Source organism: Bos javanicus, chromosome 4, assembly GCF_032452875.1.
Source record: "Bos javanicus breed banteng chromosome 4, ARS-OSU_banteng_1.0, whole genome shotgun sequence".
NCBI classification, from domain to species: domain Eukaryota; kingdom Metazoa; phylum Chordata; class Mammalia; order Artiodactyla; family Bovidae; genus Bos; species Bos javanicus.
Window position 1 is genome coordinate 87,457,722 of NC_083871.1, and position 24,567 is coordinate 87,482,288.

Here is a 24,567-nt window from a genome sequence, read left to right on the forward strand (position 1 = left end):
CAAGAGAATCTAGCCAATGCTGTAGAAAAGTCAGACTTGACATTGACGGTATTTTTAATGGAAGTCTGGATAAATATCAGACGCCACAGACAGGGATGAGAGAAGTTTATTTTCACAGGAGGAGGTTGCTAAAATCCAGAAACTTCTATCAGTGAAGAAATTAAGAGTGCAATTACATACACACTGAAATATTTCGAGTGAGCCTGCAGTGAAACTGAAAGTCACTTAGTTGTGTCCAACTTTCTGCAACCCCATGGACTATACAGTCCATGGAATTCTCCCGGCCAGAATATGGAGTACGTAGCGTTTCCCTTCTCCAGGGGAATCTTTCCAATCCAGGGATTGAACCAGGATCTCCTGCATTGCAGGCAGATTCTTTACCAGCTGAGCCACAAGTGAAGCCCAAGAATACTGGAGTGGGTAGCCTATCCCTTCTCCAGGGGATCTTCCTGACCCAGGAATTGAACCAGAGTCTCCTGCATTGCAGGCAGATTTTTACCAGCTGAGCTACCAGGGAAGCCCTGTATAACTACTTATTTTTCACATTTTTTTTCCTCTCATAATTCACATGCTTCTGGCTGGCTGACAAAGGGAAACATTAGAATAATGTCCAATCCATATTGATATTGTACTTTGCAATTACCCAGGATCTTCACCTTAGTGTTTCCCTTTTTCCATATGATAATGCCCAGTTTAAGAAAGATTAGATAATTTGTGCAACATGGCTCAGTTTGTAAGTTTCAGAGCCAAGGTTCAAGTAGAGATCTTGAACCTTGTAGAACCAAGTAGAGATCTTCTGCCTCTTATTTCTTTTACTGTGACAGCATGACATTTCTGAGTGACATTTGTTAGACTCTAAACATTATAGTAAGTATTATGTCTTTAAGGTTATCTTGGAACATTTTACCCCAAACTGAGGTTCAAATTTCCCTAAAAACTATACTCTTTCCTTTCTTTTTTCTTAAGATATATCTGACCTAAATGCTGAATCAGAAACTGACTACTGACTATTGAAACTGACTATTCTAAAACCTCACCCAGGGATACCTGTATATGTACACATTTTAACCTGGAAAATGGATTTAATGTGTAATGAAAAGTGGAAGCGTTATTCAGTCATGTCTCTCTGAGACCCCATGGACTGCAGCCTGCCAGACCTTTCTGTCCATGGAATTCTTCAGGTAAGAATGCTGGAGTGGGTACCCATGCCCTTCTCCAGGAGATCTTCCTGACCCAAGGACTGAACCTGGGTCTTTGGCATTGCAGGCAGATTCTTTACAGTCTGGGCCACCAGGGAAGCCCTTAATGTGTAATAGTAAGTATAATATATGTGTGAACATATAAACATACCTTACACTGCACTTTACGGTGTACCATCGTAAGAAAAACGATAGTTTGTAGAATAGAAGTAACTATGGCAACCTGCAGATTCAAATCACGCTGCCTCCCATGTGGTGGCAGAAGCTCCCAGTTACCTCAGTAACTTTCCATTAACATGTGTCTCAAACACATGCATTTTTGGGGGCACATTAGCTAAAATTTCCACGTAATGTTCTCACTTTAATTTCACCTTTCTGTGTTAATGACTAAAACATGCTGATCCTATTGTGCTCTCTGGGCTTGTCTAATTCACAGCAACCTTCTTGTCCTCTTACATTTCAGACTGCTGCCTAAACTTGGAGGCCTAACTTTTGATACCCATTGGTCAGGAGGAATTAAGATAGAGCCTGGAGAGAGAAGAGACCATTTTTACTACAATAGCCCCTTACTTTGCCTATCAAAGATTAGTCATCCAGTTATCCTGACTGTCTCATGCTTGCCCTGGCATCTCACCCAATCCCTCAAAGTTTGCTGAGTGCAGAGGGTTTAATTTGGGGTAACAGGAAAAGTGATTAAACTCTGTAGTTAGTGTTAGTTGCATAGTAGTGTCTGACTCCTTGCGACCCCATGAACTGTAGCCTGCCAGCCTCCTCTGTCCATGGGATTTCCCAGGAAAGAATACTGGAGTGGGGTAGCCATTCTCTTCTTGAGGGGATCTTCCCCACCCAGGGATCAAACTGAGGTCTCTCACATTGCAGGCAGAGCCACCAGGGAAGTAAAAGGAAAAGACAAATGGAAGATGGATAGGCTGTAACTGGAAAAGACATTAACACAAATAATAAAGTCATTCATTCATTCATCAAACATTTACTGAACACTTAGATTTTGTGCTCAGGTGTTACTTTTTGTCAGGCACTCTGCTAGGAGCTCGGAGAGGTATAGGAGCTGGCTTCATGAGATGATGGATTTAAGTTTAAACATGGAGACTTTAAAGCAGCAGCAGAATAGTCAAGCTGCCAGTTGTAGATAAGAGACCGATAGCTTAAGAGAATAATTTAGTTGGCATTATCTGTATAAAGAGAGGTCAGCATTAAAGCTGTGGAAAGTGGCAAGACCACAAAGGTAGAATTTTTCACTGAAGTAGAAAAAAATTTTCAGGACAAGAGAGCAAGTTCAAGAACAGATATAAAAACAAAACACCATGCCACACTTGGGGTCTAGAGAAACAGAAATTATTAAAAAAAGAAGTGGCAAAAAAAAAAAAATAAAAAGAGGAGAGCTGAAATAGCTACATTGGGGAAAATGAGCAACCTTTACCAGAAGCACAGGGACTTATGAATTCCATAGCACTGACTTTCCCATGAGACTAAAGAGGGAGGAGCTGGAGAAGGAGATCCATTTCAAGTAAGCTCACCAGCAAAGTGAGGAGCTGGGAGCCAAATGGGGGAAATGGTGAGAGGAGTTTTGTGGGGAAGATGAAGAGAACAATGGAAAGGTAGCTTGACAGGATAATCATACTTAGACAATGTAAACTACCCCTTAACATGCTTTTCTTTGCGGGGGCTCCAAAATCACTGCAGATGGTGACTGCAGCCATGAAATTAAAAGATGCTTGCTCCTTGGAAGAAAAGTTATGACCAACCTACACAGCATATTAAAAAGCAGAGATATTACTTTGCCAACAAAGGTCCTTCTAGTCAAGGCTATGGTTTTTCCAGTGGTCATGTATGGATGTGAGAGTTGGACTATATAGAAAGCTGAGCGCCAAAGAATTGATGCTTTCGAACTGTGGTGTTGGAGAAGACTCTTGAGAGTCCCTTGGACTGCAAGGGGATCCAACTAGTTTATCCTAAAGGAAATCAGTCCTGAATATTCATTGGAAGGACAGATGCTGAAGCTGAAACTCCAATACTTTGGCCACTTGATGCGAAGAACTAACTCATTGGAAAAGACCCTGATGCTGGGAAAGATTGAAGGCAGGAGGAGAAGGGGACGACAGAGGATGAGATGGTTGGATGGCATCATGGACTCAATGGACATGAGTTTGAGTAAACTCCGCGAGTTGGTGATGGATAGGGAGGCCTGGCGTGCTGCAGTCCATGGGGTCACAAAGAACTGGACACGACTGAGCGACTGAACTGAACTGAACATTCTTTTCACCACTCCCAAGCCAGGCACTGTTCTAAGTGCTTGATGAATCTCTATCACAACTGATGATTTCTGAGAGAGATACTATTTTTTCTTAGAGACAGGTAAGTGGAGACACAACTAGATGAAGCAGCTTGCCCTCCCTCACATAGTTAGTGTTATTGTTCTGTTATGTTGTGAGGCTTAGGCTTGTGGGAAGAATGGAAATAAAACAGAGGGAGATAGGAACTTTCCTGGTGGTCTAGTTGGTTAGGAATCTGCCTTGCAATGCAGGGGATGTGGATTTGATCTTTGGTTGGAGAACTAAGATCCCACATGTCTGGGGGCAACCAAGCCCAAGTGTGTCAAAACCACTGAGCTTGCAACTAAGACCCGGCACAGTACATATATATAAAGAAAATTGGTTGAGGCAAGGTACAATGATAAGAGCTACCTCCTTTACGGGAGGAGCCCCCGCTAGCAGAGTTTCCCTGGAAAGAGCCTGGGAGAAGAGAGTAAATAATATAAAAGAAAGACCTAAGTTCAGAGATACATAGTTGTGGGGGCCTGCATAACATGATATTTTGCTATTTTGGTAAAACAAGAGGTGAGGTCATTGGCTCAGAGTGCTAAAAGGGGATACCTGTTCTTCAAGTGTGGATCAGTGAAGGGGCTGGGAGGAGACCTACATCAACCGATTATTTGTCTTGCTTTATCAATGAACACATTCCACCATGGAAAAGCAAGAATCATTAGGTATTCACAAACCTGCCCACAAATCCTACCCAGACATATATATGCATTACAATAGAAATCCAGAGGACACTCAAGCTAGGCAGAGCCTAGTACTAGGTGGTGCGTAAGAACTAAAAGGCAACTTCTAATCTCACAGATACTCTGTGTTTCAAGTGGTTTTAATGGCAAAAAGAAACATAAAGTGCAGCCCACCTAAATCAACAGCATATTGATGTACATTTTTCCTTTGTGGGTTGTTTTTTTTTCCCTCTTGCAAGAAGTGTTTGCTATTTAAAATCTGTTACTAGATGATGATGGCAAAGCACGTTTTTCTCTCTTCCCAAGTTCAACCCTCCACATTTCACTGTGTGTTTGCAAGTAAAAATACCTGTTGCCATGCACATGAGAGGCACAGAATGCAAAGCTGTAATGGAGCAGGGTTGGATCAATGACAGCACCGTTTTCCGAATGTTCCATTAGTTCTGTAAGGTAGCAGAGATGTCTGTGACAGCCCCTCACGCCGTAACGGGCACAGTACTCATCCAACACAAAGACCTGGCCAGGGCTAAACCAGCCCTGCAAAAGGAAGAACAACAACAGAAAAAAATTATTTTTTCTGTACCAGAATTCACTTTTCTGCACTATTAGGCACTATTAGGTATTGTAAACAGAAAATGCGTTACAGTGTCTTTTGACAATTTTTTTTCTATTAGCAGTATGTTTCATATTGTTTTTAAAACAGCAAATGCCATCAGTTTTGGAACTGGTTTGGGCCACTGACAGCTTAACACCATCCTCTCTTTACTGCCACAAAGAGGCAGGGGCAACCTGCTCTTCTCCACCGTCACTCACAATTAGTCAAATTTATTCATGGCATCTAAAATGTGGGTTGCAAAGAATAACCTTCCAACAGACTTCAATCTCTATATGAATCAATTAAAAAGAAAATGGCAATGCAGACCTGATAACTGAAATCACCTAGTTTCCAAAAGCACTGTATAACGTGAACTGAGAGAATTTCAGTAAGGTTTAGCAGTGGTATTTAAATTATTATTTTGGTATTTAAATAGTTTGGATATTGTTCTCACTCTACTGTCTTTCAGTGACAAATATAACAAAGTTAATGTCTTACAGCAGTAGTTTCTGGTTCTCTTGAAAAGAGATGTTAGGGTGGGTATATGAGCTTGGCTAACAAGAGAGGGCCAGGTTAGGGAGAGTCAGTTTACAAAGTATTTCAGTGGATTATATGGCTTAATTCAAGATTAAAAAAGAGAAAGAAGGGGGGGGGGTATGGAGAGTTTTCAAAAGGGGCAGTATAATCACGAAAGAGAAGAAAAAGAAGAGTGTGAAATGCAGAAAGATGAGATAAAAATAAAATGCACTAAAATTCAATAAAAATTTTTAAAAGAAGGAAGAGGAGAAAAAAATACTGGAATAATACTGTGGTGTGGTGAAGGCACTGTACTAGACACACTGTATATATCTTTAATATTTAGAACTATCATGCATACTAGTTATTATGATTCCATGTTATAGATACAGAAGCTGAAGTTGAGAGGTGCTCAGAGAATTGCTCAAGACCACAGTGCAAATCAGCTGCTGAGCCCTGTTAACATCCAGGGTCATCTTGAGCTCAAATGCTCTTTCTAACCACACCTGCCCTCTAGGTCCAGTTGAATACACTGTAGTGTTCTCCTCACACTCCATGTGGCCTGTGAGGTCATCCACATGGTCAAAGCGACTTTCTGACATTTCAAGAACTAACCCCATGGAGTGGAATCCAAGAGGAAAGCGTTCCTGTTGATGATCAATCTATGTGTGCTTGTCCCTGGAAACACAGATGAGGGTTTTGTGATGACTTGTTTTTTACTCTCCATCTAATTATAAAGTTTGGGCTGGATTGGGTTTAAGCTACACAACTGCGTGCTGAATAACACGTACTTAATAGTGAGTCTATAAATGAATTAATGAACATCAGCATAATCATGGCAGTAAGTTGTTCCATTTCTTCCTGTCTGTTGAAACATCTCTGATGAGCTTAGAGTATGTCCGGTCTAAAATCTTAAAGACAGTGCAACTGTATTGCATGCAGCTACCATGTTCAGTAGCCAAGAGACTAAGTGGTGATATAAATATGAAGATTCTGGCCAGAGGAATTTCAGAGGAATTGCCACCAACAAAATAAATCTTTGGATTTAAAGGCACAAGAGATTTTTAGGCTATAGTTCAATGCACACATTCTAAGGAGTCAAGGATTCCTTCCCTTCTAATTGTAAATTATACCTTGCATTCCAAATTTTTGCTGGTTTAAACAAAAAGTAGCAGTTTAGCTACTCTTAATGTGTTTTTTTTTTTAATAAAGTAATTCCAATTATTTTTGGAGGGTTAGATGAAACTAAAGCTTTCCTCTGTTACACACAGCCGTCATAATGTTGTGTATTACACGGTTACTCTCCCCTGTCACTTAGGTAGTCTTTGTAGGAATGAGAGAGAGACATGAATGGTATCACCATTTGGTGAGCAGAATTTAAACCTTAAAATGTCTGTATAGGTGTTAGTAAATACTATCAGAAGTTATTTTTTTAGTCTTTAGTAAAGCCTTCTATTTTCATTCCACCTCTCCAGAGGGACCAAGAAACCACAGTTCAGCGTCTGTTCGAAGTCTTTTCTCCTGGCTATTAAGTGGCACAGCAGTGATCTTCAAGTGTATAATTTTCAAATTGGGAAGCAATTGATTGGAATCCTTTATCCCTAACTCCAACTATAGTTATTAAATGAGTCAGGGATAAAAGGCTGCCCCATAACAAGTATTTCTCACTTTAAAAAATCTCTCACTCTAACCTATAGGGGATGAGATAGGTTTGTACTAACCAAGCAAGAATAGGAATCATTCAGCCTATGATCCAAAGTCTGCCTCTGGAGTATTCTAAACAGGAAGGCGTGGTCCAGCTTGCAGGGGTTCGCAGAAATAAACTCATCCATACCATGTTTCTGAAAACGGTCTGCGTCTGTGAATTCAGAAAAGCATGAACCTTTATTTTTCTGGTTTAATAATAATAGAAAATGAGGTTTTTGAACAACACAAAATGAATGTCTCATAACAGATAAATACTTTGCACTACATAAAGTATGAGGCCATGAATTCAGCAAAAACCATAAAATACAATATTTTTTGTAGCCTAAATAAAAATGTCAGGGAAAAACCTGCCAATCAGTTGGAAGGAGGAAATTCTATTTTCATTCAAAGCTACTTCAAATATCTACCACAGAAATAATCCCACCCCACCCCAATATTAAGAAAAGTTGATACATTTTAAGTATATATTTACTGAGCTGGAAAACAGCCCAGGTCTATTCATAAAAAAAAAATGACAACGATTGCTAGAAGCCTGCTTTCCAAATGGCAAACTAGGGCAGAAATGAACACACTTGCTTCAGCTGGATCACTTCCAGCCTTTTTTTTGTAGGGAGCTTTTAATGGGACCAACTTTAATGTAGGAATGGCAATGAATGCTTCAGGCTTCAAGTTTAAGAGACATGAAAAAGGGAACATCATGCTTGTGCAAATATGCAGACAAAGCACAACGTCCCAAATGGCACTTCAATCAAAGGCCCAAATTTATTGTTCTTCACAGATTGCATCTTTCAACGCCTGTAGACCCTGCGGGTTTATCAAAAGGCAAGCTTTTATGATTGCCTTCATTAATGGTATGTTTTGTCAAAGTCTTCAATGTGAGTCCTTTACTAACGATAGAGACAGCGAGCCACACACCACCCCAAAGGAGTGCTGGGGTGTTACTACATTAGCTCCGTAAGAGATGTTGCGCATATTGGGCAAGCAACCAGCTATCAAGATCAAAGTGGGCTCTCCTCACAATGGTCGGGCTAAGGCTCCATTGTTCCTTAAAATTCACAGAGAGATCTCATTTCTGGTCATCACAAGCAGCACAGTTCTAAATGTAAGCTAAATGTAGTTTTTAAAAACCTAGATGGTCCAACCCTAAAACTGCAATAGGAAAGGAGACAAAAGTTTATTGATTACACCCAATTATAGAGTCCAGCTCATAATAAAACTCAATATTGATCTGTGGACATGATGCTAACATAATCAGTCACATTTAGATATTTAGCCCAGATCATATTGATCCATGTCAAGTTCAACTTTCAGCCATATTTGTGGATGGAAGAAGTATATAATTCAAGCTGAAGGGTCTTCAGAATCACATGTTAAAAAAAAAAAAAAAGATACAGAAACTAATTTATATCTCACATCAATGAAGGATATCAAAAGGTGAACACAGCAAGGAAGCAATGAATGGCCACTCATCAACGATGTGAGGTATGAGGTTCTGTCCTTGGAGGAAGTGGCATATATATTCTTTTACATCTAATAATTGCTTATCTGAGATTAAATACATTACATGTGGTAAATTAGTATTAGTTGCATTTAACACTGAACTAAACTGCTTTTCCTGAACTGAGAAATGAGACAATCCATCTTCTCCTGTATTTATTCTTATGTCTGATCGTCTTTTAATATAGTTAAATATATGATAATGTGAAATTATCTCAAATGTGAAGGCAGAATATTGAAAACTGCAAGGCACCCATTATAAAATAAGATTTTATATTTTAAAGAATTTATCTTAGAATCTTCATCTCTCCATTTAAAAAAAAATTTTTAGCATCACCTTTAGGAAATTATAATTTTAAAAAACATCTGCTGAATTTTATTCATTATTTCTTTTGCCAGAGAAGGTCATAACAAGATGTTAAAAATAACACCCATTAATGGTTTACCTGTTGAGAACATGATATGCAGATATTTCAGAGAAAAAAAAATCCATAATTCCCCTTTTACTATAAAGGCTTATAGAAGGAAATTCTTATTTTAAAATAATAGGTGTACAGTCTTTAAATAAAATATACAAGTTCATGAAAAAATTGAGTCAATAGTTCATTTCTGTAATTATTTTCAAAAATGAATTTATGAAGTATTTTTCTCATGAAATATAACTCATATATTATTTAGTGTGATAAGCTTTTCCAAATTACACACATAAATGGATAAGTACTTTTCTAGCAAATACTATTACCAATAAAAATAATACTTACAATAACAATTTAAGCCACAAACAGACTATATATTGACAGTGAAAAAACATACAGGCAAACCTGCTACAATTTTTATTAAAAAAAAGAAAAAAAACCCTATAATCCCTCCAGGGCTATAAATTCGATGAAAGGGAAATGTTCTCTTAGGGATTATCCCATTTTCAAACACAGGCTGTAAAGACCCTGAGTATTTACTTCTTTTCTACTTTACTATTTACTTCTGTCTGATCAGCACAATTCAAAATATTTTATGCAAACATACTTCACCATGTACTACTTTACTATATTTCTTGAATTTATGAATAAAAATAAATTATAAAGGAGACAGTTTTGATCTTTCTGTAGGAAAACATTTCATTTTAAAATTCTCTCATGAACCAAAGTAAAAAAGGAAAGTAGTTAGTTCATAGTTAAGTTGCTCAGTCGTGTCTGACTCTTTGCGACCACATAAATTGCAGCACGCCGGGCCTCCCTGTCCATCACCAACTCCTGGAGTTCACTCAAACTCACGTCCATCGAGTCGGTGACGCCATCCAGCCATCTCATCCTCTGTCGTCCTCTTCTCCTCCTGCCCCCAATCCCTCCCAGCATCAGAGTCTTTTTCCAATGAGTCAAGTCTTCAGACGAGGTGGCCAAAGTACTGGAGTTTCAGCTTTAGCATCATTCCTTCCAAAGAACACCCAGGACTGATCTCCTTTAGAGTGGACTGGTTGGATTTCCTTGCAGTCCAAGGGACTCTCAGGAGTCTTCTCCAACACCACAGTTCGAAAGCATCAATTCTTCGGCGCTCGGTTTTCTTCACAGTCCAACTCTCACATCCATACATGACCACTGGAAAAACCATAGCCTTGACTAGACTGACATTTGTTGGCAAAGTAATGTTTCTGCTTTTTAATATGCTGTCTAGGTTAGTCATAACTTTCCTTCCAAGGAGTAAGCATCTTTTAATTTCATGGCTGCAATCACCATCTGCAGATCTAGCTAGTATTAAATATCTAGTTTCTTATTTTTATAAAATTATATTTTCCATATAGTTTTCTCTTGGTATAACATATCTTCAATTAACTGTGGGGGTAACACAGAGTTATCAATTGGATTAAATGGAAATCATGCTTTCAATCAATTATGTAACCAAATCGAAGGCTTGGAAAGCTTGCTTTAAAACTGAGTTATACTTGATTCTCTTCAGTTAATGTTCATCATAACACAAAAGTATGGTAACTAGTCTTAAACAGAAAGTTATTCATGGCACTAATCAATTCTTCAAAGGTAGTTTAGTTTGTCCCCTGAAATAATATAAGGAAATTATCAAAAGAAACCAACGAGATATGAGATGAAACAATGTACTATAAAACTGTCATAAATTGTGATGATTAACCTATGGACTAAGTACAGATGTTAGACATGGTAAATGAGCATACTGGTGGAGACTTTCTATGGTAACAGTTGGATACATGCTCTAGTCTTTAGGTAGTACTGTCACCAGGTGTCGTAAAAGTGGATGGAATAAAACTCAAATTGAGAAAGATTACTATTTGCAATAGATTTAAGAAATGTTAGAGGCTTTATTTAAACAGGATCTGAAAATGTAAGTTTTTCATTAATAGCTGTCAGACGTCAAGAGAAAAGATTAATAAGTAGGCTCACAGTATCAATCTAAACAGTTAACACTGACTAGAAAATAGCTAGCATAGAAAACCCTGTGAGGTCTATTAGCAAGCTGGCAGATCCCACTATGCTGGGAGGGCTATTTGGTGGGAGCTGACCACAGTGAACCCAAACCCTAGGAAGGGCACCTAAGTCAGAGTTCAGAATGTGAGAAAGGAAAAAATTAATTGAAATGTTTCTCTTTCCTTTGCAACTAGTTTTAAGGATGCTGAATGTTTTTCCTTTCTTTTCTTTTTTTTTTTTTGCTGTTCCTGGTGTGAGAGAGATTAGAGATTAACAGAGCAAAGGGAAGGTAAAATACAGTTGGGAGAAAGGGCAAGAAGAAGAGGAGGAGGCCATTCATTTGCCTTTTAAGACCATTCTGTGCCCAGGGGTCCAGGCCTGGGACCCAGGTACCAAAAGGACTAATAAGAGGGTGCTGCTAGCTGAGAGCTTGTCTCTTCTGCAAAATCTTGAGCTAAACAAAGTAGCAAATAAACCTTTGGAAATACAACAACTTGTTTTAGAATTACCCTGTGTTTAGGGGTTTGCCTGTAGCCATTCACCACCTCCCACTCCAATTAAACTTTCCTTTTAGCTTCCAACCTTCATTAGCTTGAAGATTCACAGCAAGTTAAAAGTGACACAAAGAACTACCACTTCCCTTTTTATGGCACACATATAGCCTTTAATAGGAAGAGCTAATGTTTTAAAATTTTATGTAGATTTATCTAGTTGGTATGTTCCTGTATGTTTTATGCTGAAGACCTAAGAGAAAAAGTTGGTAGATACTGTTTCTAGAGGAGTCTGTTCATACCTCTATTATTAAATCAAATAATTTTTTGGCCTATTTTGGTGAATACATTAAAAATGAATGTACAGATTTATATGTTTTACTTTCTGCAGCAGATAACAAATGATACTTTTACATGATGGCCATTTTAATCAACACATATAGACCTATAATCATAGTAAAGTAAACATTTATTTTAAATAATCTATTCATCATATTTTACCAGTGAAGGGTGAAATTTAACTTACTAGGGTCAGTGAGGAGAAATTAGCTTAAAAAATTAAATATAAGCTTACAATCTGACTAAAGAATTTTTAAAAAATTTGGCTTAACATTGAAAGGAAGTACTCAGGTTCATTTTTGACACTGATTTATTATTGAAAGTCAGCTATTACTGTATTGTATTAGATAACAAACACAATATATTATGTTTGTGCCAAAGTGAAAGTAAAATTTTTTTAAAAGGTGCTTGCATAATCTTTTGTTTTTTGGGGATAACAATGAAGGGTAGTTTAACCAAACAATGTCTGGCAGTTTGGCAAAAGACAGTGCACAGTTTGAAGCAGAAAACCTGGATAGCATTCCTTCAGCCTTGCTTTAAGTCACTTTTTTCCTTAGAATTTCCATGTATCTTAAAAGTCAATGAAACAGGGAAGTAGAACACATCCACTTATCAGATAAATCTATGAATACACACCATTATTTATATTTTAAAAAAGATAATAATGTTGTTCCTAATAAGTTAGATTTGATAATTATTATTTTGTTCTGACTATTCCTAACCATTCAGTATGGTTGGATTTAAAACTGAGCTTTTCTTTTTAAAGTTATAACATAGATTCTTCAAAGAAAATTCAGGAAACAGAGGCAATGAATTAGCAATCAATCCCTCTAATTAAACTCATCCACTGTAAATATTTTAGGTATAATTCTACCTATATTAAAAAAATTTTAACAGTGACAATAATATCACATATATAATTTAGCATTTTCTCACTTAATGTTACAGGGCATTTTTGCAAGCTATAGTAACAATTTCATAGCAATTTCCCTTATGCTCACATGAATGAGAGATGCTAGGTTGTTTTTACTTCCCTGTTGTGGCAAAAATAAGCGTTTCTGTTTCCTAAGTGACAAGGTTACTGTAAATACTCCAGTTCTGCCTAGAAAGCAGTATCATGATACTGTAAATAAGATCATGATATTACTTGAAAAAATTTTATCATTATAAAAATTTTAATATGGTAAAGCAAAAAAAAAGTCATAAAAATACTTACCCTTACCAGCTATAGGCCAGCAAAGAAATGAAAAACATATTTAAATGGGTTAGAAACATTTATTTCTAGTCATTTTAATTTTATGTCATTTTCTCAGTTTCCACTAATGACTCTAGAAGTTGTCTTTCCAAGAGATGATCAAGAAAGAGAGAAAGGAATAATACGGAGGTCAAGGAAGAGAGGAAAATTAAGGCAAAACTACTCTCTGGATCAGTTCAATGGCATCTATGATAAAGGTCATGGTCAGTATCTCATTTAGATGAGACAGAAATACATTTTTCTTTCTTCTTTCCTTTCATTTTAAAGATAAACCATCAGGGTTTGTGAGTAAATAAAAAAAAAACCTCAACACAACTGGAACAGTTTGGATTTTTAGAACAAATTTAGCTTTTTTAAAGCAAGTTAATCAAGGGGCTAAAAAATTCAGTTCCACTTAGGCTGATCAACACTGCCTTCATAGTACATTGCTATCCAATGGAAAGATTTTGCTGGGAAGACATTATATGGCTCTCTTACTAAACTGATTATCAGATCTTTTATTAAATCCATATCAGGAAGTCATGATTTTAATGTTCTTGACCCAGTGCTTCCCAACCACTTCTCTTTCCACTTTGTGCAAGATGGATGATATCCTTTATAATACGGGCTTCCCTGGTAGCTCTGTGCTAAAGAATTCACCTGCCAATGCAGGAGACATAGATTTGATTCCTGGGTTTGGAAGATCCCCTGGAGAAGGAAAGGGCAAACCACTCCAGGATTCTTGCCTGGGAAATCCCATGAAGAGAGGAGCCTGGCGGGCTACAGTCCATGGGGTTGCAAGATAGTTAGACATGACTTCACTACTGAACAACAACATCCTTTATAACACCAGTATATGTCTTGGGTATTCCTTATACTCAAGATGTGAAGGAAAAAATACTGGAACACAAGTGAATTAGGGAGACATTTTCATAAAAATAATTTCCAAGTCAATGCAACTTGGCAGTTCTTAAATGGTGGTAACCTTCCCCACCTTTGTCTCTGTCCCCTGGAACATTTGACAACATCTAGAGAAAATTTGGAGAAGGCAATGGCACCCCACTCCAGTACTCTAGCCTGGAAAATCCCATGGACGGAGGAGCCTGGTAGGCTGCAGTCCATGGGGTCGCAAAGATTCAGACATGACTGACTGTCTTCACTTTCACTTTTCACTTTCATGCATTGGAGAAGGAAATGGCAACCCACTCTAGTGTTCTTGCCTGGAGAACCCCAGGGACGGGGGAGCCTGGTGGGCTGCCTTCTATGGGGTCGCACAGAGTTGGACACAACTGAAGCAGCTTAGCAGCAGCAGCAGAGAAAATTTTGGTCGTTAGACCTGGGACAGTGGAGTCAATTATTACAGGGATCTAGTGGGTAGGAGACAGGGAGACTACTAATCATCCCATAATACACAGGACAGCCTTCCCCTCCGACCCCTGAAACAAAGAATTACCTAGCCCAAAATGACAGTCTTGCTGAGAAATACTGCTCTAACAAAGAAAACAATTACTCTGCTTCTGGTCAAAACAGTGTAATTAAAAGCAGATTAACCCTCCTACCTGAAACAACTAAAGAAAAAATCATTAAAAATACTTTTAAGAAAGTTCTCAAAATTTTGGATATCCGGCAACATAGCAGAGTAATTTCTGAGAGGCGGGGAAACCAATGAGATGAACCTTTTAGCTGCCTCAGATTAATACCCGGAGAAACTTTCAAAGCGGTGGCTCTGGGAAGAACTCAGGGAGAGCTAAGGGTCTCTCTGGGCTGAGAAGATGGGAGCTGACAGTTCAGGAAGGTCAAGGCTGCTGAAATTTGCAGGAAAGTTTATTGTTTCTTCCCCCTACCCCACTCCGTATTCAAATGAATACTGACCACATCACTCAATGGAGGCAACAATATGAGGATGAGGAAGAATCCTCAAAGGATTAGAGGGGACAGTGCCCACATGCACACAGAGACTAGAACAGTGCTTGTTTCCAACAGCCAGAAGGTAAAACTTCAATTTTCACTGCTCATCAGTTGGCACCCAGGTGGTGGTGTTTTAGTCACTAAGTCGTGTCCAACACTTGTGACTCCATGGACTGCAGCCCTCCAGGCTCCTCTGTTCATAGGATTTCCCAGCAAGAATACTGGAGTGGGTTGCCATTTCCTTCTCCAGGGGATCTTCCCAACCCAGGGATCAAACTTGGGTCCCCTGCATTGCAGGCAGATTTCTTCACCCACTGAGCCACCAGAAGAGCCCAGACTAGATGTTATTTGGCTCCACCTAAACGCTAAACCTGAAAGGATTAAATTACTTTTGAGTAATTTAACTATGTCTTAGAATAAAACTCAAGAATATTTTTGTGAAGAAAATTACACCAAAGTACATCATCATTAAATTGCTCAAAACCAGTGTTTAAGCGAAAGGTTTTAAAGCAGCTTGAGAGGGGGGTGGGCAACAAACCACAACACACATTATGTACAGAGGAAGAAACAAAAATAATAGCAAAATTTTTCATCAGGGAAGAAAAAAACCAAGTTAGCAGAGAGCAGAGCAAAGTCTTTAAAGAACTGAAAGAAAAGCATCTTTCAAAATGAAGGTAAAATGAAGACATTTTCATACATAAAAAAGCTAAAAGCTACACACGTACTGCAAGAAAAGTCAAAGGACATCCTTCGGGACGTGTAATGTTTCAGTAAGTGAATAAAGATTGCTAGGAATGGTAACTACATGTTTGAGTATATAATATTTTCTCTTATTATTTACATTTCTTTAGAAGGTAATTGACTGTTCCAGGCATAATAATAATGTCAATGCATTGTGGGATTTATAACATTTGTAGAAGTAAGATGCATGACCAGAATTGTACAGGACCCAGGAAGGGAGATACAGAAGTCTACAGTTGTGAGGTCCATGTACATTATGAAGTACCATAATCGTTTGAAGATGGATCAGGTAAGTTTGAAGGTGTATGCTAAGAAGTCTAAAGCATGCAGGAGACGGGTTGAGCTTATATCCCATCTTTATTTGGCCTAAAGTGCCTTTGTTTAAGGTGTCTAAATGTAATACTAATCGGTGTCTAAGCAGAACAGGTAGTAGTTATTTGATGCATGAAAAGTAAGAGAAGTCAGAATGTTGTTCCCCTGGAGATGAAGCTTGAGAATGAAAGGTGTTGAATGAAAAGTCACAATTTAAGCTTACAGTTAAAGACAAACTGATTTATTACATTACAGGAGAAAACAGAGAAGTTTTGGAAAGGAGTATAAGAAGTTAAAACATTTGGTTTAATGATTACTAAAGCTATGTTTGAAAATGTTTCTATCATTATTACATAATTTGCAATTAATTACTTGCAAATTAAAATGAATAATTTAGTTCTTAATGATTTAAATTAGCATACAGAAAGTGACATGGATATAAAGGTATTTAGAAAAAGAAAGTTGCCTTGATGACTTTTGTTTTCCTGACTTACATCAGAAAATAGGCCTGGTATTCTCTTGGTTTGTTAAGAACAACTCTAAAAAGTGACAGTTCATTGTTTCGGTGTTCTGGAATCTTAGCAATGCCAATTTGATTTTGCAATATGCTTCCCATTTCAATAGAACATATAAGTTAAAATTACATTAAGTTTAAATAAAATTTCTCTTATGCTTTTGAGATTCCCAGAGATACCCCAAGGCCTGGCAAATTCATGACTGAAAACCACACGCACCATTTACTCCAGGTTTGTGTGAAAAGCTAGATAACTTATTCTATGACTACTAAAATGAACTATTTTTATTCAATTAGGAATCAGGTAATGATGCAAACTATAATACTGAGCAAATTTGACTCAGACAATTTTATATCTTATTAAGGTTATTAATTGATAATCAAATTATTTTTCAACAAAACTTACAAAGTTGAGCATCTGCATGGAGACTTCCTCCTTTAGGATTCAGCTTCTGGGCTTGAATTGCAGGAATAGGTTTATATGACTGTCCAGTGGCCCTGTACATGGCTTGAACCCACAGTATTCTATCCTGTTCATCATCACTGGCAAATATTACAGTGTCTCCTTCTTTAACAGCATTGAAGAACATATGCCCACCCTGAAGGCCTGTGGAGGAAAAAAAAATTGTTAAAAATTCACACAGTTGGCAGATTTTAGCCTCTTTCATTAAATGGTCTCATGGAAAAGAACTGATCTGCTATTTGCAGCTCAATGCCTTTGAATCATATCCACAATTGAAGAATTGAAGGGAAAATGATATGAGAAAGATTTATACTTCCATATCACTTTGGAAATTAAAAATAGCCTAGGAAACAGTTCATAACACAGCAGAGTTCTGCAACACACACAAGAATGCATAGCAAAGTCTGGTATTTCATGCCAGAGAAGACACTCCTTATCTGTTAGCACATTTCTCATTCTATATGTAGAAGACATATATGAAAACAATACAGCTAAGACTAAAATGATATTTGCATTGTACAGTATTTTACTTTTACAAAACTCTTTTACAGGGAAGATATTTTGGATTTTAAGTGATTTATTAGTGGATATAATCACTGACTCTTTTTTCATCTCTCTATATTAATTTCTTATTCTATTTATTAGCAGATACATATATTTCTTTTCTGTTGTTTAGTTGTGAAGTCATGTCCGACTCTTGCGACCCCATGACTGTAGCCCACTCCTCTACTCATGGGATTTTCCCAGGCAAAAATACTGGAGTGGGTTTCCATTTCTTTCTCCAGGTGATCTTCCTGACCCAGAGATCAAACCTGCGTCTTCTTCATTGGCAGATGGATTCTTTAGCATTAAGACACCAGGAAAATCCATATACTTCTTTACCTTGCTGGTTAATTTTATTAATCTCCACATAATCATTCATTTACTCACTCGCTCACTAATCTCAGACACTGAGTATCCAGTACTATACCAAGCATTAATACATTAGGAGGGAGAGAGAGAAATATAAGTATCCATTGTTGGGGAGAAAATTAGTAGAATATAATATATGGTAGTAATTCATTAGCCATTTCTTTGCCTATTTCTGTCTCTTGTACCTTTTTGCTTTTCAGTAAAGAAGTTTCTGCAAGCACTGCTGATACTTATCCTATAATTTCCATATTATAGTATCTTTCAGATATTTCATCCTTTCACTAAGTTAACAGAGATGGTGAGTTATGGCTAAAACTAAGTAGCCTCATAAAGATATAATTTAAATCCCATCAAGTCTTATCTAGCTAGGTATATGAATGAAATATGTTCCATTTATGGAATGGAGTTTGAATGGAAAATAGACACAGGATATTTATGAGAATTTCATGAATATAGGAGAGGCATGACAAGTGATTCAACTAGGAATTACCTGGGTGGGGATCTGTGTAATCCACAGTGTATCCTTCAAGCTGCATTAATTCTTGTGGCTCAGACTTTTTTTCTCTATAACTGCACATAGCAAAGGTGTATTGGCTAACCTGCATGAGAAAAAAAGTTTACATATTGGTTGCATGAAATTTATCTTTTAGTTTTTTTCTTTATCAGAAGACTGCCCAAGTTTAAAACCATAACATAAAATTTGCATATGTTATTAAATGTTAGCATTTTTTAAAACCTTGCTCAGAGATGAAAGCACTTTTTGTTTATCCATCTACAGTTAGGTCTTTTATGCCTATGATCCAGCATTTCCCAAACTGATGAACTCCTGGCCAAAATTCTATGAACTATTAACAGAAGAGCCATTAAAAAATAGTCATATTAAATATAAATTGGGGACCATAAAACTTTTAGAGGAAAACACAAGCAGAATACCCTTTGATATAAACCATAGCAATATATTTTTCAGATCTATCTCCTAGAGCAAAAGAAATGAAAGCAAAAATAAGCAAATGGGACCTAATTAAACTTACAAGGTTTCGCACAGCAAAGGAAACCATCTATCAACATGAAATGAAGACAACCTAGTGAACAGAAGAAGATATTTGCAAATGACCAATAAGGGATTTATATCTGACATATATAAATAGCTCATACAACTGAGTATCAAAAAACCATGTATTAAAAACATGGCCAGAAGACTTGAATAGACATTTTTCCAGAGAAGACATAGAGATGGCAATGGGCACATGAAAAGATGCTCAATACCTCTAGTCAATAGGGAACTGCAAAACAAAACCACAATGAGGTATCACTTCACACCTGTCAGAATGGCTAGTATCAAAAAGATCACAAACAACAAATGTTAGAGAGGATGTGAAGAAGAGGAACTCTTCTACACTGTTGCTGGTGTAGTCACCATGGAAAACAGCATGGAGGGTTCACAGAAAACTAACGTTAGAACTACCATGTGACCCGAAATTCCACTCTTGGGTATATATATGGAAAAAAACCCCCCACTAATTCAAAAGGATACATGCATCCTGATGTCCCTAGCAGCACAATTCTTTACTATTTCTAAGATGTATTACAACATAAAGAGAAGATTTAAGAAAATGTAGAGTGCACTTTTTTTGGTAAACACTATTCATACATACGAACGGTAGTTATTATTGCAGAGTACAATTATAGGTCATTTAAAGTTTTTTTTTTTTTTCAGTGTTTATGAGTTGTGTCCGACTCTTTGTGACCCCTAGGACTGTAGCCTACCAGGTTCTTCCTTCCATGGGATTTTCCAGGGAAGAGTACTGGAGTGGGTTGCAGTTTCCTTCTCCATCACTGTTTATAGTTTTTCTCAAAGAATATGAATTACTTTATAAGACGACTTTTTCTAATTTGGGAAAACACCCAAAGCTAGCTTTGGGAATAGTGAATCTAATAACTTGAGACACTTATGGTTCTTGCTACTCTAGGGTTGTTGACAATTCTGAAAAAGATGAGAATACCAGACCATCTGACCTGCCTCTTGAGAAATCTGTGTGCAGGTCAGGAAGCAACAGTTAGAACTGGACATGGAACAACAGAATGGTTCCAAATAGGAAAAGGAGTACGTCAAGGCTGATATTGTCACCCTGCTTATTTTACTTCTATGCAGAGTACACCATGAGAAATGCTGGGCTGGAGGAAGCACAAGCTGGAATCAAGATTGCTGGGAGAAATATCAATAACCTCAGATATGCAGATGACACCACCCTTATGGCAGAAAGTGAAGAAGAACTAAAGAGCCTCTTGATGAAAGTGAAAGAGAAGAGTGAAAAAGTTGGCTTAAAACTCAACATTCAGAAAATGAAGATCATGGCATCCGGTCCCATCAGTTCATGGGAAACAGATGGGGAAACAGTGGCCGACTTAATTTTTCTGGGCTCCAAGATTGCTGCAGATAGTGATTGCAGCCAAGAACTGACCCACTCCTTGATAGACTAATGTCATAGAACGTATTGTAACCACAACTGGAAGTACATTTCAGAAGAAATGTAGGACTTATCGACTCTGCCAAGGTGATCTATCCATAAAAATCATCTATTCAACCTCCATAAAAAATAAAAAACATTTTTCTACATTAATATATGTCACCATCTCCCCAGGCTCTGCCTGATTAACTCTGGGCCTGGGTTTCTGACACATGGTGAGCAGTTCAATGTGGCCCAGTGTGACCTGCATCATTATCACTTCAAGGACTGTAAGGAGATCCAATCAGTCCATCCTAAAGGAGATCAGTCCTGGGTGTTCATTGGAAGGACTGATGTTGAAGCTGAAACTCCAATACTTTGGCCACCTGATGCGAAGAGCTGACTTATTGGAAAAGACCCTGATGCTGGGAAAGATTGAAGGCAGGAGGAGAAGGAGATGACAGACGATGAGATGGTTGGATGGCATCACCGACTCGATGGACATGGCTTTGCGTGGACTCTGGGAGTTGGTGATGGACAGGGAGGCCTGGCGTGCTGCAGTTCATGGGGTCGCAAAGAGTCGAACACAACTGAGCAACTGAACTGAACTGAACTTATAGATCACTAAATTTAGTTTCTCACCATAAGGTCATCAAAATGCTAAGAAAATTCAGGAAAAATAAAATGAAACAACAAATAATAAAGCAAAAAATAATTTAGGAAACAACTATTTAGGGAGTGATTATTCACATTTTAAAAGAAATTCTTAACCTTCTCAAAAACATGTGGTTCATATAAGTAATGGTATCTTTCTATATTTCATGCATTTCTACTTCAAGAAAAGAGACCACTATAATAAAATGTACTGCAAACTGAAAGCTGTTTCGAACAAAAAACAATAAGCAGCTTCAAAGCTGTAAAGGAACATAATAAAATGTATAACTTCATTACAAATTCCAAATATTATTTACATGTGTATCAGATACATATTATATAATAACACATATGGTTGTTGTATTTTTCAACATTACAGATTTACTTTTTGAGAGTACTGTCATAACATTCTACAAGGTATTTATTTAATCAGTAAAAATTGACCAAGGGAACAAAATATTGTTACATTTGCTAGAATTACAGGTTTCAATTATGTAGTAAGGATTTTAAAATAATACATTGGAAACTAGAGACTATGATTTCTCACTAAATCAAGTAGCTACTCCCAGAGCTAAGCTTCACTGAAAAGGAAACAAAAGATTATTCTCTGAAACATACTGCTATTGAGGGATGAGGGTTATGTATGAGCCCTTGAGAGTGCGATTTTAACTACAAAGTTCACAGATGTGGAAACTGATTTTCCTAAGGTCACCCAGAAAGAGAACGCTATCTGGAATGGAGAACACAAGTCTCTACAATCTAGTAAGCAGTCCTTCCAATGTATCACATTAGAATTCACATTCTGGAACTTACAAACAACTGTATTCCCAAATAACAAGCTGTGCTCTGTGCGCTTAGCTGCTCAGTCATGTCCGACTCATTGCGACCCCTTGGACTATAGCCTGCCAGGCTGCTCTGTCCATGGCATTCTCTAGGCAAGAACACTGGAGTGGGTTGCCATGCCCTCTTCCAGGGGATTTTCCCAACCCAGGGACTGAACCCAGGTCTCCCAGCATTACAGGTAGATTCTTTATCATGTGAGCCACCAGGGAAGCCCAAATAACAAGCTAATTGCCTCAAATTCTGGCAAAGCTACTATTTAAGAGAGGTGTAAGACATTTACTTAGATATGTCTAAGAATCTATCATCAAAGACTACTAACGGTATGGGAGAGAGGAAAGCGAGTTGAGCAGCAAACAAGTTGAGGCATTATCTGTTTGTTATTTATCTTCTCTCAGGTATATATTTGATAAATCACCCTCATTTGTTTTATAGTAATGTTTATATCTGTAATTGATATAAAAGTATAATCCTTTCATATATTTAATCCCTCCTCTTGAATTTAACTTGATCTGAATTTAACACTGTCATCCTACTTTCTCTCTGTGTTTTAGCCTTTTGTCTGTGAATTCAGAAAAATAAATTTTCTGAATCACAGGAAAATCACATGTGGATTTTGGTTTTTATTCCATTCCAAGAATCTGTCACTAGGTCCATTTAACTCATTTAAACTAAAAATTCATATATACATATATACATGTGAATTTTATATTACAATACAATTATACATATGAATTTTACATATATATTTCTGTCTTCTGCTATATGGTCACTAAAAATTCCTTGGCATCCTATTTTTAATCTATACCATTTTACAAGTTTTCAAAGGCATCATTGACCCCATATTTTATTTACCTACTGTAAGACAAACCTTTTTTTTTTTTTTTTACTGTATATAACTTACATACAGTATATAACTTCCTTATATAACTTTCACAAAATCTGGAGTTTACAATTTCACATATTGTTATAATTACTTAATTACTTCATAAGCCTGTAACCTATTATAGGAATAATTTTTCAAGTTTTTCTTTGAGTCAAAATATTTTGTAACAGTAATTTAGATGTAGCTATCTTTGTTTCTTAACATTATGCTCTTTAATTCTTCTATATTTTAAGTTTGATATTTCTAAGATACTACAACTCATTTACTCGATTCCTGGTCAGGAAGATTCCCTGGAGAAGGGACAGGCTACCCACTCCAGTATTCTCGGGCTTCCTTGGTAGCTTAGACAGTAAAGAATATGGGAGACCTGGGTTCGATCCCTGGGTTGGGAAGATGCCCTGGAGGAGGGCATGGCAACCCACTCCAGTATATTTGCCTGGAGAATCCCAAGAGCAGAGGTGCATGGATGGGCTACAGTCCATGGGGTTTCAAAGAGTCGGACACAACTGAGCAAGTAAGCACAGCCCTGCACACTGATTTACATTTTAAATATCAGAAATTCCCTTTAAATATTTTTAGGAAAGTGAATTGTGTATTTTCTGAATCCCATATTATAATTATAATATAGATTATAATATATATAACATATAATATAATATAACCTATTATAACCCATATGGGTTATAATATATAACCCATATTATAATACTGGGTTTGGCCAAAAGGTTGGTTTAGCTTTTTCTGGTAAGATGTTGTTATAGAAAAACCTGAACGGTTCGGCCAACCCAGTATTTTTTTCCAGTGCTTTTATTCATGAACAACTTCTTGGAGGTATACTGAATTCTCAAGTCATACAATTTCCCATCAATTCTCTGCAGCTGTAACTCTACTGACTTCCACAGTTCGGTGTTAAGGAGATATCTGAAGCAACACACACAACCTTAATTGAAAAAATATTTTGAAAGAAATGTTTAGATGAAAATCTGTTTTCACTAAACTTCCTGAAATGTGGGAAGTCTGTGTATTTGCAGACAATATCTTTTAAATTTCACAAGATGTTTCTTTTGCTGCATTTTTTACTTTTATTCTGATTTCTGCTCTGTTCATCTGTTTTGTCCTCTTCTCTTCACACTTAGAAAAGCAGATTTTTGTTTTATTGGATACTTGCTTTCTTTCCTTAGTATCTGCCATTGTGAGCAGCTTTCAGTTCACACTTGACTCGAAGAAAAACATGAAAAATGATTCCTAAAATGTTACAGGTGTATGAAATAATTAAGTAATTATAACAATATGTAAAACCTAAACTTCAGATTTTGTGAAAGTTATATAAGGAAGTTATATATTGTATGCAAGTTACATTCAGTAAAGAAAAAAAAGATTTGTCTTTCAGAAACTTTTCTTCTTCTATAGAACTGACTTTGAAGCAGTGGTCATTCTGTATGTGTGTGCATGCCCAGTTGCTCAGCTGTATCTGACTCATGCCAGGCTCCTCTGTCCACGGGATTTCCTTGGCTAGAATACTGGAGTCAGTGGCCATTTCCTTCTCCAGGGCATCTTCCTAACCCAGGGATCAAACCCGAGTCTCTATGTCTCCTGCATTGGCAGGTAGGTTCTTTATCACTGAGCCACCTGGGAAGCTCCTCATTCTGTACATCACTACCTAAAATGTGGGCACCAATTATCTGCTGTTTTTAGTTTTAATCCTTCTGATTTCTCCCAGAACTCTTTCATTAATCTCAGACAACTCCTCGTTTTTACAAACTTTTCAATACAGACCGTGTTTCTCATAAATTTCAAAAATAAAATCAATATATTTGATTTCAATATTATAGAATCTCTTCATAGGTCTCCCTTTGTC

General features: G+C 37.2%; 1 protein-coding gene across 11 annotated transcripts in view; it reads right to left on the minus strand.

Moving 5' to 3' along the window:
- The window catches only part of CADPS2 (calcium dependent secretion activator 2), a 591,026-nt gene that overhangs the window by 166,183 nt on the left and 400,276 nt on the right, over nucleotides 1–24,567 (minus strand). For 7 of the 11 annotated variants that reach the window (XM_061414559.1, XM_061414552.1, XM_061414556.1 and 4 more), the window contains exons 10-13: nucleotides 18,373–18,481; nucleotides 16,914–17,114; nucleotides 7,054–7,190; nucleotides 4,571–4,758 (exon numbers count right to left, since the gene is read on the minus strand). In XM_061414559.1, the coding sequence (XP_061270543.1) occupies nucleotides 4,571–4,758; nucleotides 7,054–7,190; nucleotides 16,914–17,114; nucleotides 18,373–18,481 (635 nt within the window). Of the gene's footprint in view, nucleotides 1–4,570; nucleotides 4,759–7,053; nucleotides 7,191–16,904; nucleotides 17,115–18,372; nucleotides 18,482–24,567 lie in introns of all 11 variants that reach the window. The other 4 variants (XM_061414557.1, XM_061414550.1, XM_061414560.1 and 1 more) reach the window with 1 other exon arrangement.